Consider the following 17,473-nt stretch of genomic DNA (forward strand, 5'->3'; position numbering starts at 1 on the left):
CCATTGAGAGGTTTCGAAGGGTCACCGGACCCAAAATCTTAACTGTGTTTTTCTGTCCGCGGATGCCTCCAGGACCTGCTGACTTTCTCCAACATTGTCTGTGCTTGTTTTAAACAAGTTTTGGGGGGAGCGGGCAGGGTGACGCCGCTCGTCTTGAAAGCTCCAACTGAACACGGGAGCGTGCGCGAGCCCTGGACGCCCCTCATGGCAACCGTCGTCAAGGAGGGACTGTCTTTGAGTGACATGGGCACTGACTACTCGAGAGCCGCTCTCCCACTGTGACCCCGCCCATATTCCTGGACCTCGGCCATTCAGCGGTGGATGGGCGATACATCCGGTTAGACCGCCGTTGACTGGGGAGACTTGTTTTGACAGAAGCCGGGGCGAAATGGACGGTCGTTATTCAGGTCAGTCAAGCAAGTTTGGGGCGATAGGCGCATCGTGATCGCCTTCATTTATTTTAAGATAAATGAAAATAAAGAAAGGCAATGTGCATTACATCGTGACACGGCGATTGACCGTTTTCTATAAATTGGTCCCCTTTGCTCCTCCTCCCAGAAAAGATTAAAAAGCCACAGCCACCGAAACTGGTTTTCATAAACGAAAGGAAAAACAACGCAACCTGCTGCAGCCGGTAACCCCGCCCACGATATCCGATTGGCCGGCGGACCTTTGTTTTGGGCGGGCCTGTGGTGTGATTGGTCACGGTCGGTGTCGCTCAATCTTGGGGTTCTGGGTTGAGTTGCTCGATCGCTACTGGACATGCGCCGTGGAATCACTTTTTTTTGCCCTGTTTTCCTGCATTAAAAATAGGAGTTGTATATTGTTGCGCCACATTTTTTCAAGCGGTCGGTTACTGAAGTACAGATGAAAATTTCCCCTCCACCATAAAATCTAAAGTGAAACTCGATTACAGGCTAACTGCTGCGCGCTCCCCGGATATTGTTTTCACTGTTCGCGTTTTCGTTTTCTCGACCCCACAAAATGGCGCCTCATTGGAAACGGTCCGACTCTGGCCCACGTGCATCGCTGACATTCTCTCACACACACACCCCCAACCACGCCCCATTCGCGCGCTCACATTGGCCAGTCGTCCTCTTACCCCGATATACTTGCCGCGCTCCCTTAGCTTCTGCTGTGAGCTCTCAACTAAGCTCCTTTGTAGATGAGAATAAGCTGTTTATCTGCTGGTTTGTGTCCCTCCGCAAGTTTCTAACTTGTCATACGACTTGTAGTTTGATAGCATTGTCACGCTTAAAATTCAAGCGTGAGGTTCTCTTTTCACTTTATTTTGTTCTCCCTTCCTTCTTTAATGTACATAACCAAATGATGAGAAGAACATTATTAGCAAGACAGGCTTTATCATGTTTTTTCCTTAAGTTTGTATCAAAGTAGCAAGCAGTGTTAACGTGGCTGCGAAGTTTAATTAAAGCATCCTATTATTATGTTGTAGGAAATAAAACAACTTTTCCCTTCTAATTTATTTACCTTTAAACATTTTAAATATGTTGATTTTAATAATTAAATATTCTGGTACTCAATTACCTTAATTGTTTATAATTTTTTAAAGGTTCAATTTAAGAAAAAAAGCAAAGAATTTCCGGATCTGTTTCTAATCTCATTCTGAGGCCAAGAATGTTCTGTGCTCTTTTCCCGTCAGTGTGAATGTTCCTCTCCTGAGTGGTTGTGGAACTTTATTCCTCCTCTTCCAAGTTTCTGCTTAAATCTTGTTCGATTAATCAGTGCATTATGATTTCACTCCCAGAATCTATTCCTGTCAAAAATGATTTTGATTGTGTCTTTTTGTTTTTGCTATGATCTTTCTTTCTCTCTGTTGATTTAATATCTATACAGTCTGCAGCTCTGGTAACACTTCTCTCCATGTCTTTTATGGAAGTTTCAAACTTGGTTTTCACTTTGCTCTTCTTCCTGCTACTTCATTCTTCTTGTCATTTTCAATGATGAGATGTTTCAACATCTGAGACGTAGTTGGAAGTCATGTTTTCAATTTTCTGTCTATCAGTGATTCTAAATGTGATGACCCATTCTGTGATGCTTGTATTATTTCTGCTCCTTGCGCAGCTTCTCCATTTGCTTGAGGTTAGTGAGGTGAATTGATAGCATGAATAAAATATTCATGTAAATCATAATCTCTTAAAAATTTGTCATTTCCAAACTTTGGACTCCTATTTGATATTACACTGTCGTAATTTCTATACATTGAGTAGATTCTCTTGAGTGATTTTATTACTGCCAATGCAGTTATGCAGACGATTGACTTCAATGCACCTGAAGTAATACTCTACCATAATAATGAAGATCTTCGCTTTGAACTTGAATAAATCCATTCCCAGATGTTCCCCTGACCTTTAATGGAAACAATAGAGATTTTAGTGGCTCTTTTTCCTTTTGGGTGTTTACACCACAATACAGATGATAAATATTTCCTTTATGCAGTGAATGATATCTGACCAGATTGATTATTACTTGCACAACACTTTAAAGTTCTCAGACATGCTTGATGAATTTTTTTGAAGAATGTCAAGTTAAAGACCTCTTGGTATTGCCAAGCTCTCTTTGAAGATTAGCAAATCATCATCCATAACAATGAGGTGTTTACAGTATGCAAATTATTGTTATGTTTTGGATTGTTGGTTCATAATCTGGCAGCTTCCAGACAATATTTCTGGATTCAGATGTGTTCTGCATCTCATATCATTTGCAGCTTTAGTAGCTGGTCAATGTTTATTAACTTCTGATGAGTGGGTGCCAACTTCAATGAATTCCAGATCTTCTGTTCAATTTAATGGTATCTTGACAGTGTGACTGCTGATTGATACCTACCTGCCTTAAATACATTACTTTGTGAGCCTTAATCTAAACTGCTGAAATATGGGCAGCAACTTGGTCATAGGTTTTGTGTTCGAAAGTGTGAGCAATGGTTTATAGTTATATTTCAAAATTAAAACTAAGACCATCACATAATCTGATTTTTTTTTCTCCACACACTACTGTTGTTGCAAAAACTACTTTCTTATTAATGATATACACTGTTTAATCTCGTTAGTGATCTACCGCCATAGTAGACTGGTCAATGTTTTCCATGTTTCAGCACAAGGAAGGGCACTGCCCAACCTTGTTTAAAGATGAATCAGTTGTTGCTATGGTTGGTAAAGTAAATTATTACATCATAAAATTTATAAGGAGAACAGGAGTTACTTGATTTTATCAAATACCCTTGTGTGGCCAATGTTAAGCTCTAGTTGAAAGTCTCATTAATCTCTGCAGGTAAAGTAGAAACCTTCCCACATGATTCACCATCCCAAGGATTCTTTTAAGTACTGTAATGTTCCTAGGTGGTGGGAATTCTCTGCTGGCATTTTTTTTTTTTGGATCTACTGTGATTTCAGTAGCTTGGATAATGTTAGGTTTTGAAAACTTGCATGTCTCATTCAGTTTTAGACCTGCATTCTGTTGGACTTCGCCACTTGTAACTCTTTGGCTATGTTCCTCTTTTGTGGATCCATGTATTAGTATGAAATCCACGTGGCATATTACACCGTTGATGCTTTCCAGCGAATTGGATATCATTCTCTGAAACATTTCTGGAGCGAATGCAATTAGCGAAGGTAATCTGTTAAAACAATTATGCCAAAAGGATGTAATAAATGTACTTAATTTTCTGGAGTTTACATCTGCAAGTAATTGCCAAATCCATTGTTAGCATCTAGCTTGGTGAATAGGACTCTGGACTAGTTTTGTTAGACTTTCATCCATTGAAGCCATTCAGTGAATTTCGTAAACCGTTGCTTTGTATAAGTGAGTTACATCCACACAGATTCTTATCAAATCATTTGGTTTTGGTATTGTACCATACCATACATAAACACAATCTTGATGCCATAGTAATCAATGAAATCACTTATGTAGCAAATTCTCTATTTCTAGGTTAGGTGAGGCACTTTTTTTTAGTGTGACTAAGTAGACTGATTTAGCATTATCCTGTAGGAGATGTAATGCTTTCTTCAATTTTTCCAAATCTGAGAATTTTGGGAAATTGCATCAAAATTGACTTACTTGCTTTCTTTGTACCTGAAATCAGCTCTCCTTCAGACTGTACTATTATAGTATTTAACTTCACTTGAGATGGTGTCTACAATGCTGTGCTAAGCAAGCACTGAAGTAAAATATCACCTTAGACTATGCGCTGAAGAGTTTGGAGTGGTGTTTGGAACTCGCAAAGTTTTTCACTTGGTTGAGAGTATTATTACTGTTCTGCATTGCTGCAGATTATAATGGAATTTGGTTTGATATTCTGTTTCACAATGTACTTTGTACTGGTAGTCTTTTTTTTTCCAATTACAATATGACATTATAGTCTTATTTTGCAGGCTCATATGGAAATTGGAACACAGAATCTTCTGGTGAAGGTAAAAATGTTAGAGGTGCTTAATGGTGGGGATTGGATGGATGATTTGGCTGGTCTTACTGTCCAAGCTTTGGAACTTGATTTGACTCAACAAGGAGTGATTGTAAACCTGACAGCTACATAAAATAGCTCAGTAAGCTTTAGAATAGAAAACCTCCCACTAATTGTTATCCTCTACAGTTGTTTGTCCTTGCTCTGTATCCTTTTATAGTTCAGTGTGAAATCTGACAGTTCTTCATGTGACATTCGTGTGCTGTATGAAGAGTGGTAATGCACATATTTCTTAGCCTGCAACTGGAACAAACTTGTCAAGAAGTGAAGAGGTCAGAACCACAGACTGTAGTTGCTGGTTTAGGAGAGAACATTACAGTGCAGCACAGGTCCTTCAGCCCTTGATGGCAGGTGTAGAGATTTAAAATTCTCTAGGAGAAAGTGAGGACTGCAGATGCTGGAGATCAGAGCTGAAAAGTATGTTGCTGGAAAAGCGCAGCAGGTCAGGCAGCATCAAAGGAGCAGGAGAATCGACATTTCTGGCATAAGCCCTTCTTCAGGAATGAGGAGGGTGTGCCAAGCAGGCTAAGATAAAAGGTAGGGGGGAGGGACTTGGGGAAGGGGCGTTGGGAATGCGATAGGTGGAAGGAGGTTAAGGTGAGGGTGATAGGCTGGAAAGGGGTTGGGGGCGGAGAGGTCGGGAAGAAGATTGCAGGTCAAGAAGGCAGTGCTGAGTCTGAGGGTTGGGACTGAGATAAGGTGGGGGGAAGAGAAATGAGGAAGGTGGAGAAATCTGCATTCATCCCTTGTGGTTGGAGGGTTCCTAAGCGGAAGATGAGGCGCTCTTCCTCCAGGCGTCGTGTTGCCATGGTCTGGCGATGGAGGAGGCCAAGGACCTGCATGTCCTTCCACCTATCGCATTTAAAATTCTCGTCTATTTGCTGGACTCAGAACATTGTGTTATTGCAGTTGTGGTTCTCCTGTCTTGCATCACAATGAGGCATTATTGCAGGATTAAAATCAAAATAAAGATATGGTTTTTCCAAATTATTTGAGGTTCATTCTTTGAAGAAAAGCTAAGCTGAAATATAGAGAAAAAACATTGGTTCCTAGATCACACACAACATCGGAGGTCTGCAGTGGGTTGCATCCTTCAATCTGGGCCAGATATAACTCTTTAAATTCCACACCACAAAACTTGTCTTTGTTGAAAGAATGTTCATGACATGGTACAACAGTTTATAATCAGTCTGGGAGTCCTCCTTTCACCTCACAGTTATTCCCCAAAAGGGAAAAAAGTGTGTGAAGATATGCTTTAAAAAAAAGGCTGTTGTCTTTTTCACTTGCTATATGTGGATTATTTACATACTCTTCACTTCTACAATAATATTTTATGATTCGATTACTTACAGTGTGGAAACTGGCCTTTTGGCCCAACAAGTCCACACCGACCCTCCGAAGAGCAACCCACCCAGACCCATTCCTTGACACTAACACTACGGGCAATTTAGCATGGCCAATTCACCTAACCTGCACAATTTTGGACTGTGGGAGGAAACCAGAGCACCTGGAGGAAACTCACGCAGACACTGGTAGAATGTGCAAACTCCACACAGACAGTTGCCTGAGGCAGGAATTGAACCCGGGTCTCTGGCGCTGTGAGGTAACAGTGCTAACCACTGCCACCGTGCCGCCCACGGTGTTTAGCTGTTATTCATCTGCTGTAGGTAACTCAATTTCTCCAACTTCATCTGTTTCTCTATAGGGGGTGTAGGAACCATTTCCAATATTAAGAGTCTCAAAACAGTTTAAGAACTTGCATATGTGGTTGTTTCAATAATAACACTGATAATGTTATTGCAATTTATCTGCTCTCTTCAGGTTATGATGACTACAGTTGTGGGCATGGTTCTGGATCCAGTTATGGCTACAGTGGTAAATCCTGGGACTCGTACAAGGGCAACCAGACTTCTGAATCCATTGTAGCTAAAATTAACCAACAATTAGATCTCCTTTCTCGCAATGAAGGTGATGATCAGGAAAGGTATCTATCGGGGCTTCAAAAGCAGCTTGACCACTCTGTGCCATTTGGGAGACTAAGATTTTTTTTATTGTTTTGAACAATTTAGATTAGACCTTGAACTAGCATTAAAGATTGTATGTTCACGGAGACACTTATGTTTTGTCTCTTGACATTCTGCTGTGAATATAATGTTGCATTCACTCTCAACATGTCCTAGCAGTACTTAACCAACCTGTTCGGACATGTAATGACACAGTTCTTGACCAGATTGGACTTGAACCTGGTTTTCTAGCTCAGAAATAGGAGCTCTACCACTGCACTACAAGAACTCTATTCATGTACTACTGACTATTTATTTAATTCAGTCCTTGTGGAGGTTATAGCAACAGAATGGCTTTCCTTTTGTCTTGGCATAATTTGATCAAGATGTTTATTCTGATTGTAAGGTCTGCAATTTGTTGTTTCTAATTGGTTCTGGAGGAGTACTTTCTTGATTGCAGTGGGTTTTTTATTGTCCAAATATGAAGAACGCTAGCATTATTGTTAAAGAACTTTAAATGGCATAACATTTAATAGACATAATTTTAGATTTATCACAAAGTAATGACCAAGAGAGTGTTTCTGATCTAAATTGCTTCTCTCAGTTGGAGAATCAAGTTAGCAACCTCTCCTTATTGTTCACCATTGACTCTCAGTATGTTGGAAGGTATAATGTAGCTTGATACATATTTATGGTAATCACAGGAATATTCATACCACAAATGCCAGCCAATGATTATCTTTTCCTTTATTAATTCATGGGATGAGAGCATTACTGGCTCGCCCCATTTATTTCCCATCCCTAATTGACGAGAGGGCAGTTAAGAATCAATCAAGTTATTATGGGTCCGGAGTTACATATATGCCAAACCAGGTAAGGATGGCAGTTTCCTTCCCTAAAGAACATTAATGAACCACATGGGCTTTTCCAACATTTGACAGTGGATTTATGCATTCATTAGACTGGTAATGCTCAGTTTTTTAAAATTCAAATTCATCGGTGGGATTCAAACCTGGGGCCCCAGAACATTACCTGGGTCTCTGGATTAATGGTCGAGTCATAATTCCAGTAGGCATCTCCTTCAAATAAGACATAATCTAACCACTGTCCCTTGATATTCAATGGTGTTACCATCACTGAATTCCCCCACTATCCATATCCTTAATGTTACTAATGACCAGAAACTCAACTGGATTAACGTAGTGGCTCCAAGAGCAGGTCAGAGTCTAGGAATTATGAAGTAAATAACTCCCCTCCTGACTCCTCAAAAATCTGTCCACCATCTACGAAGCACAGGTCAGGATTGTGATGGAATACTCCCTACTTGGCTAGATGGGTGCAGCCCCAACAGGACAAATCAGCTTGGTGGATTGGCACCAAATTCAGAAGCATCCACTCCCTCCACCACCAATGCTGAGTCACAGCACAGTATCCTAGTTACAAAGTGCACTACAGAAATTCACCCAAGATCCTGGGACAGCATGATCAAAATGAATGACCACTTCCATCTAAAAGGACAAGGCAGCAGATACATGGGGACACTGTTAAGCTTTTTCTTTCTGAGGTTCTTTACACACTTGATGCAACTGCAGCATGCCAACTTTTGTGAACAAGCAAAATTTTATTAAGCACAGTATAATACAAGCTTTGGAGAAACCCTAAACACTCTTCGCCATGGTTGCAAAGCGTGTCCAGGGAAGCTCTCTGTACAAAGGAAACAGACGTTCCTTTATACAAAATCTTTACATCACAGTCAGTAATGCTCAGAAGACAACCCCCTGGCACTCTCTCACAGTCAGATGCCACTCAAGACACAATGCAGTGACCACCTCACCTCCAGAAACAATGTATTGCAAATCATCCTGTAATGGCCTGATCTGGAGTGAATTGTGTTTTTTTAACCACAGGGAGTTGTCAGAATTCCAACTATAATGTTTTTTTGATTTCTGAATAGGGGTGAAAATAGTAGTAGATGACAATGTAAATGGCTTTTGAATAACTAGGAAATGGCCATGCAAATGGCTCTGAATGCCAAGAGATGGGAATATGATTTCCTTACAATCTACCTGCAAGTCAGAGGCATCCCACTCTAGCCTCGAGACATCCAATTTCCTGCAGGTCAGCAGAGTAAGTTAACTCTTTAATATCACAACACCTCAATCTGCAAGTTCCCCTCCAAACCACTCACCATCCTGACTTGGAAATATATTGCCATTCCTTCACTGTCGTTGGGCTAACATCCTGGAGGTTCCTTCCGAAAGGCATTGTGGATCTGTGATGTTTTTGCCCCAGGTCCAGTTCCTCTGATTCAAACTCTGACACAGGTGGCATGTACTGGACAGTAGCCCATCATTTGCGTCTGAAGCATCTTGAGAGAGTTTCTTTTCCTCTTCCAGTGGTAATGATATCAAGGCTGCTTCCATCTTGGACTCCAAAGTTTCCTTGACATTCGATGGAGGGGAGAATCTATGGTTTCTGAGGCTTTCTGGTTGTTTGGAGGGGCCAGGTGTGTTTTGCTCCTGCCCCATTTGCGATGTAACAGCTTTCAGGTGATCCACATGTTTGTCAGAGCCGCCTCACCTACCTGAACTTTGTAAGTCATTGGACCTGACCTCACATTAACCTTGCCTCGTACCGATACAGGGCCATTTCTGTGGTTCCAGTACCAAACTTTGTCCCTTGAATTGTCCCCTGTCTCTCTCACTTAGAGGAGGTATGTGGCTGGAAATGGCATTCTTGCTGTCGTTTCGTTCTCCTCCCCCAGGTTTGGGAATATTGGGTTTAACCTGATTCAGAGTCTTTTCCCCATCAGCAACTCTGTTAAACTAAGTTGTTGTTGTGTGAGGAGTGGTCCTATCATCAAACAGGAACTGGGACAGTTTGGTATCAATTATGCTTTAGGCTGCTTCTTCAAACCTGCCTTCAACATTTGGACTGTTCTTTCTGTCAGACCAATGGATGATAGATGATATGGAGCTGTCCTTATGTGTTGAATGCCGTTCAACTTCAGGAAATACTCAAACTCCCTGCTGGTGAATGATGTTCAATTGTGCATGACCAGTACTTCTGGGAATCCGTGTATCGTGGACGATGCTTGTCGCTTTTGAATGGGCATCCATGATGTCCAGGAACATTGAGCCCATGAAGGACCGGCATAGTTGACATGTAACTGCGTTCAGGGTTTACCCAGTCATTCCCACGAATTAGCAGCTGCCACTAGTGGTAATTTTTGTCCTTGTTGGCACTCTGTGCACTGTCCCACCAATGCAACTATGTTAGCATCCAAGCCTGGCTATCAGACGTAGCTCCTTGCTAGCATCTTCATCTTGGAAGCCCCTGGATGATCCTCGTGAAGTCCGGCCAGTGTTTGGCAGTGACCTTTACTCAGGACAATTACTCTTGCTCCCTATAGTAGTATGATCCTCTACAGTGATCTGGTTTTGCTGAGTTCAGAAAGGTTTCCGTTCTGGTTGCGATGGCCTTTCTGTCTTCCCCATTACCACCAGCTGTTTTAGTTTTGTTAGGACAGGATCTTTTTGTGTTCACAGTCGGATATTGTCAGCGTTGACTGGAAGGGTGTCCAGGAAGTTTAAAACCAAACATACTGTTCCAGGGCAGGCATCATCAGTGGAGTATCTGTCAGTGGGAGGCAGCTCAAAGCATCCTCATTAGCCACTTGGCTACCCGGATGGTGTTCTAACTTGAACTTAAGAATAAGGGCACACAACTGAATTTTGCCAGGTTAAGCTATGAGCAGCACCATCTTATATTCCTTCAGTAGTCCTAGCAGGGCTTTGTGCTCTGCTACTATGACAGATTCCAGTCTATAAAGGTACTGGTGGAACCTTCTCACATTAAAGGTAACTGCTAAACCTTCCTTCTCTATCTGGGCATATTTGTGTTCAGTATCAGCCAAAGTCTGGGAAGCATACGTCATCCAGTGTTCCTTGGTTGGGCCACTGGTGGGCCAACACGACCCCAGTACCGTACAGGGAAGTATTGCATGTCAGCACCACTTCTCGCTTCACTTTATCTTCCGGTGGGTATAATCCAGTTTTGTCACTCTAATTCTAAATTTACAGATCTGTAATTTACAGATTCTACATCTCCTGTTAATTTTTTTTTGTTGTTTTTCTTTTTTTTAAAATTTCTTTTTATTCTTTTTTTTTCTTTTTTTTTAAAGACACAAAGTGCACAAATCTTTATTCAATTTCCACCACCAGGAAGATAGGAAAACACCCGAGTGGCCAGTGACAATCACTGTCCTTCACATCTCAAAGGGCAGTGCTGTGTGATCAAAACAGTGAAGCGGAGGGGAGGGACTAAATCAAAATAGAGTTGGAGGGAGAAATGATGCACTCCACTCCCTGCGGAGCCCACCTCTCCCTGAACAACTCCAGGGTGTTGGTGGACACCGCGTGCTCCTTCTCCAAGGACACCCGGGCTCTCATCTCCTGTTAATATTTTTTTAAATTTTAACCCCCATACTACCACCTAAGTGCGGTAGTGCTTATTTTATCCCCAGCACCCATGGTGTGTGTGTGCAGGTGTGAGACACAGTGAAAGACACAAAGTGCACCAATCTTTATTCAAACTCCACCACCAGGAAGATAGGAAAACACCCGGGTGGCCAGTGACAAACACTGCCCATCACATCAAAGGACAGTGCTGTGTGATCAAAACAGTGAAGGGGAGGGTAGGGACTAATTCAAAATAGAGTTGGAGGGAGAAATGATGCACTCCACTCCCTGCGGCGCACACCTCTCCCTGAACAACTCCAGGGTGTTGGTGGACACCGCGTACTCCTTCTCCAAGGACACCCGGGCTCTCATCTCCTGTTAATTTTATTAGGCAAACACCCGGGTGGCCAGTGACAAACACTGCCCTTCACATCAAAGGGCAGTGCTGTGTGAATCCCTATTTATTTATTTTTTCTTTTTAACCCCCACACTACCACCTAAGTGCGGTAGTGCTTATTATATTTTTTTTTTTCCCAGCACCCATGGTGTGTGTGTGTGCAGGTGTGAGACACAGTGAAAGACACAAAGTGCACGAATCTTTATTCAATTTCCACCACCAGGAAGATCGGAAAACACCCGGGTGGCCAGTGACAAACACTGCCCTTCACATCAAAGGGCAGTGCTATGTGATCAAAACAGTGAAGGGGAGGGTAGGGACTAAATCAAAATAGAATTGGAGGGAGAAATAATGCACTCCACTCCCTGCGGCGCCCACCTCTCCCTGAACAACTCCAGGGTGTTGGTGGACACCGCGTGCTCCTTCTCCAAGGACACCCGGGCTCTCATCTCCTGTTAATTTTTTTTTCACCTAACTGCGGTAGTGCTTATTTTTTTTCCCCAGCACCCATGGTGTGTGTGTGCAGGTGTGAGACACAGTGGAAGACACAAAGTGCACGAATCTTTATTCAATTTCCACCACCAGGAAGATAGGAAAACACCCGGGTGGCCAGTGACAAACATTGCCCTTCACATCAAAGGGCAGTGCTGTGTGATCAAAACAGTGAAGGGGAGGGTAGGGACTAAATCAAAATAGAATTGGAGGGAGAAATAATGCACTCCACTCCCTGCGGCGCCCACCTCTCCCTGAACAACTCCAGGGTGTTGGTGGACACCGCGTGCTCCTTCTCCAAGGACACCCGGGCTCTCATCTCCTGTTAATTTTTTTTTTTCCTTTTTTTTGTTAATCTTTTTTTTATTATTTTTTTTCCTTTAACCCCCACACTACCACCTAACTGCGGTAGTGCTTATTATTTTTTTTCCCCAGCACCCATGGTGTGTGTGTGTGCAGGTGTGAGACACAGTGGAAGACACAAAGTGCACCAATCTTTATTCAATTTCCACCACCAGGACGATAGGAAAACACCCGGGTGGCCAGTGACAAACACTGCCCTTCACATCAAAGGGCAGTGCTGTGTGATCAAAACAGTGAAGGGGAGGGTAGGGACTAAATCAAAATAGAGTTGGAGGGAGAAATAATGCACTCCACTCCCTGCGGCGCCCACCTCTCCCTGAACAACTCCAGGGTGTTGGTGGACACCGCGTGCTCCTTCTCCAAGGACACCCGGGCTCTCATCTCCTGTTAATGTTTTTTTTTTCTTTTTTTTTTCAGGAGAATTTGTTGTTTATTTTTTATTTATTTTTTTTTCTTTTTCCCCTTTCTTTTTTTTAACCCCCACACTACCACCTAAGTGCGGTAGTGCTTATTTTATCCCCAGCACCCATGGTGTGTGTGTGCAGGTGTGAGACACAGTGGAAGACACAAAATGCACCAATCTTTATTCAAACTCCACCACCAGGAAGATAGGAAAACACCCGGGTGGCCAGTGACAAACACTGCCCTTCACATCAAAGGGCAGTGCTGTGTGATCAAAACAGTGAAGGGGAGGGTAGGGACTAAATCAAAATAGAGTTGGAGGGAGAAATGATGCACTCCACTCCCTGCGGCGCCCACCTCTCCCTGAACAACTCCAGTGTGTTGGTGGACACCGCGTGCTCCTTCTCCAAGGACACCCGGGCTCTCATCTCCTGTTAATTTTTTTTTTTTCGGTAGTGCTTATTTTATCCCCAGCACCCAAGGTGTGTGTGTGTGCAGGTGTGAGACACAGTGGAAGACACAAAGTGCACGAATCTTTATTCGATTTCCACCACCAGGAAGACAGGAAAACACCCGGGTGGCCAGTGACAAACACTGCCCTTCACATCAAAGGGCAGTGCTGTGTGATCAAAACAGTGAAGGGGAGGGTAGGGACTAAATCAAAATAGAGTTGGAGGGAGAAATGATGCACTCCACTCCCTGCGGTGCCCACCTCTCCCTGAACAACTCTAGGGTGTTGGTGGACACCGCGTGCTCCTTCTCCAAGGACACCCGGGCTCTCATCTCCTGTTAATGTTTTTTTTTTCTTTTTTTTTTCAGGAGAATTTGTTGTTTATTTTTTATTTATTTTTTTTTCTTTTTCCCCTTTCTTTTTTTTAACCCCCACACTACCACCTAAGTGCGGTAGTGCTTATTTTATCCCCAGCACCCATGGTGTGTGTGTGCAGGTGTGAGACACAGTGGAAGACACAAAATGCACCAATCTTTATTCAATTTCCACCACCAGGAAGATAGGAAAACACCCGGGTGGCCAGTGACAAACACTGCCCTTCACATCAAAGGGCAGTGCTGTGTGATCAAAACAGTGAAGGGGAGGGTAGGGACTAAATCAAAATAGAGTTGGAGGGAGAAATGATGCACTCCACTCCCTGCGGCGCCCACCTCTCCCTGAACAACTCCAGGGTGTTGGTGGACACCGCGTGCTCCTTCTCCAAGGACACCCGGGCTCTCATCTCCTGTTAATTTTTTTTTTTCGGTAGTGCTTATTTTATCCCCAGCACCCAAGGTGTGTGTGTGCAGGTGGGAGACACAGTGGAAGACACAAAGTGCACGAATCTTTATTCGATTTCCACCACCAGGAAGACAGGAAAACACCCGGGTGGCCAGTGACAAACACTGCCCTTCACATCAAAGGGCAGTGCTGTGTGATCAAAACAGTGAAGGGGAGGGTAGGGACTAAATCAAAATAGAGTTGGAGGGAGAAATGATGCACTCCACTCCCTGCGGTGCCCACCTCTCCCTGAACAACTCCAGGGTGTTGGTGGACACCGCGTGCTCCTTCTCCAAGGACACCCGGGCTCTCATCTCCTGTTAATTTTTTTTTTTGTTTTTTTCTTTTTTTTTCTTACTCCCACACTACCACCTAAGTGCGGTAGTGCTTATTTTTTCCCCAGCACCCATGGTGTGTGTGTGCAGGTGTGAGACACAGTGAAAGACACAAAGTGCATGAATCTTTATTCAAATCATCTCCTGTTAATTTTTTTTTTCTGACAAGCACTGCCCTTAACACTCCTTTTTTTCTTTTTTTTTAGTTGGAGGGAGGCACTCCTGTTTATTTTTTTTTCTCTTTTAACCCCCACACTACTACCTAAATTCGGTAGTGCTTATTTTATCCCCAGCACCCATGGTGTGTGTGTGCAGGTGTGAGACACAGTGAGAGACACAAAGTGCACGAATCTTTATTCAATTTCCACCACCAGGAAGATAGGAAAAACACCCGGGTGGCCAGCATCTCCTGTTAATTGTTTTTTTTTTTAAATAATACACAGGAGGGAATTTTTTTTTTTTAACCCCCACACTACCACCTAAGTGCGGTAGTGCTTATTTTATCCCCAGCACCCATGGTGTGTGTGTGCAGGTGTGAGACACAGTGGAAGACACAAAGTGCACCAATCTTTATTCAATTTCCACCACCAGGAAGATAGGAAAACACCCGGGTGGCCAGTGTCAAACACTGCCCTTCACATCTCCTGTTAATATTGGTCAGCCAGTGCCTCCTGATTGGCCCAGGTTAAAAATACCAATCAAGGACCTCAAGAATGATGTCCACTTGGTTCCCATCATTACAGTTTCGTGTGAGGAAAATTGTGTCTCACAACTCATTTGAGTTTTTTGGGGAAGTTACCAAAAGGATTGGTGAGGGAAGATGTTGTTCAACTGGTCTTTAGTAAAGGCTTTGACAAGGTTCCAGATGGTAGACTAATTAGTGAAGTTACGTCAGGGTGATTGGATACATAATTGGCTTAATGGCAGGAGACAGAGTAGATGGTTGTCTTTCAGGTTGGAGGCCTGGCACCAGCGGTATTCCCCAAGGATTGGTTCTGGGTCCTGTTTTGTTTGTCATTTATACAAATGATTTGGATGAGAATGTAGAAGGCATGGTTATTAAGTTTGTGGACAACACCAAAAGTGGTGGCATAGTAGACAGTAGACAGTGAAGTCAGTTTTCTAAGAATACAAAGGGACCTTGATCAGATAGAGTCATAGAGATGTACAGCACAGAAACAGACCCTTCGGTCCAACTCGTCCATGCTGACCAGATAGCCTAAATAAGTTTAGTCCCATTTGCCAGCATTTGGCCCACCCACTTCGTATTCAATATGCATCCAGATGCCTTTTAAATGTTGTAATTGTACCAGTCTCCACCACTTCCTCTGATAGCTCATTCCATACAGGTACCACCCTCTGCATGAAAATGTTGCCCCTTAGGTCCCTTTTATAGCTTTCCCCTCTCACCTTAAACCTATGCCCTCTAGTCTTTGACTCCCCCACTTGGAGAAAAGACATTATCTATTTACCTTATCCATGCCCTTATGGTTTTATAAACTCTATAAGGTCACCCCTCAGCCTCTGATGCTCCAGGAAAAATAGCCCAAGTCTGTTCAGTCTCTTCCGATAGCTCAAACTCTCCAACCTTGGCAACATTCTTTTAAATTTTTATTTGAACCCTTTGAAGTTTCACAACATCCTTCCTATAGGAGAGAGACCAGAATTGCATGCAGTATTCCAGTTGTGGCCTAACCAATGTCCTGTACAGCCATGCCATGACCTCCCAACTTCTATACTCAATGCACTGACCAATAAAGGCAAGAATACCAAACACCACCTTCACTATCTTATCTGCCTATGATGCCACTTTCAAGGAAGTATGAATCTGTACTCCCAAGGTTTCTTTGTTCAGTAACACTCCCCAGGACCTTACATTAAGTGTACAAATCCTGCGCTGATTTGGCTTTCGAAAATGCAGCACCTCACATTTATCTAAATTAAATGGGTCAAATAGCTACAAAATGTCAGAAAGAATTCAATTTGGATAAATGCGAGATACTGCACTTTGGTTCAACAAACAAGGGCAAGGCTTATACAATTAATGGTCATGTTGTTGAACAGAGGGACCTAGAGGTTCAGGTACATAATTCTCTGAAGTTTACATCACGTGGACCACCAGGGTGGTTAAAAAGGTATTTTATACACTTGCCTTTATTGCTCAGTTCTTTGAGTACAAGAGTTGGGGAGTCATATTAAGGTTGTAGAGGACTTTGCTGAAGCCTCTTCTGGAATACTGCGTCCAGTTCTGGTCACCCAGTTATAAGAAGGACATTATTAATCTAGAGAGGGTTCAGAAGAGATTTACCAGGATGTTGCTGGATATGGAAGGTTTGGGTTATAAAAATCGGCTGGATAGGCTGGGATTTTTTTTCCACTGGAGCGTAGGAGGTTGACAGGGGACCTTATTAAAGTTTCTAAGATTATGAGGAGTATTGTTAGGGTTAATGATAGGTGTCATTTTCCTATGTTGGGGATTTCAAGACGAGAGCTGAAAATGTGTTGCTGGAAAAGTGCAGCAGGTCAGGCAGCATCCAAGGAGCAAGAGAATCGACTTTTCAGGCATGAGCCCTTCTTCAGGAATCCTGTGCTTTTCCAGCAACACATTTTCAGCTCTGATCTCCAGCATCTGCAGTCCTCACTTTCTCCTAGAGGATTTCAAGACTAGGAGACATTTTTAAGGTGAGAAGAGAGAAATTTTAAAAAAAGACATGAGGGGCAAATTGTTTACACAGATGGTGGTGCGTGTGTGGAGTGAACTTCCTGAGGGAGTGGTGGATGCAGCTGTAGTTACAATGTTTAAAAGATTCATAGATAAGTACACAAATAGGAAACGTTTGGAATGAAATGGGCTAGGAGCAGGCGGGACTGGTTCAGTTTGGGATTATGTTCGGCATGGACTAGTTGGACCGGAGGGTCTGTTTCTGGGCTGTATATCTGGGCTTGCTTCTACACTAGTGAAATTCCTTAAGTGTAGTTGTGTAATAACACACTTGGCTTGGCAATAAACATTTAACTACAGAGTAATATGGAAGAAATCACAATGTTTTCCATCCACATATCGACCATCCTTAATTTTCAGATATACCCAAGCACTGAACAATCTACAAGTTCAGTGCATTTGTTTCTAGGTTACAGAGCTCTTAACAGATGCTAGCTTTGGGAAAGGTCTATGTTTTAGAATCATGAATGACGCTCTTAAATTGGTAACAATTTAGTTTTTATTACTGATAAGTTATTCAATCCCACACTGATTTCATAAAAGACTAGA

The 17,473-nt window shown here is 42.8% G+C and overlaps 1 protein-coding gene across 1 annotated transcript in view; it reads left to right on the forward strand.

Moving 5' to 3' along the window:
* The first annotated feature begins 305 nt into the window (after positions 1–305).
* LOC122552356 (A-kinase anchor protein 8-like) overlaps positions 306–17,473 on the forward strand; it is a 31,056-nt gene continuing 13,888 nt past the window's right edge. Inside the window, exons 1-3 of the mRNA XM_087983419.1 lie at positions 306–407; positions 4,392–4,430; positions 6,302–6,464. Coding sequence (XP_087839545.1) covers positions 389–407; positions 4,392–4,430; positions 6,302–6,464 — 221 coding nt within the window. The 5' untranslated portion in view covers positions 306–388. The remainder of the gene's footprint in view (positions 408–4,391; positions 4,431–6,301; positions 6,465–17,473) is intronic.

Source organism: Chiloscyllium plagiosum, unplaced genomic scaffold (genome assembly GCF_037043375.1).
Source record: "Chiloscyllium plagiosum isolate Xiang-an unplaced genomic scaffold, Cpla_swu_hap1 HiC_scaffold_45, whole genome shotgun sequence".
NCBI classification, from domain to species: domain Eukaryota; kingdom Metazoa; phylum Chordata; class Chondrichthyes; order Orectolobiformes; family Hemiscylliidae; genus Chiloscyllium; species Chiloscyllium plagiosum.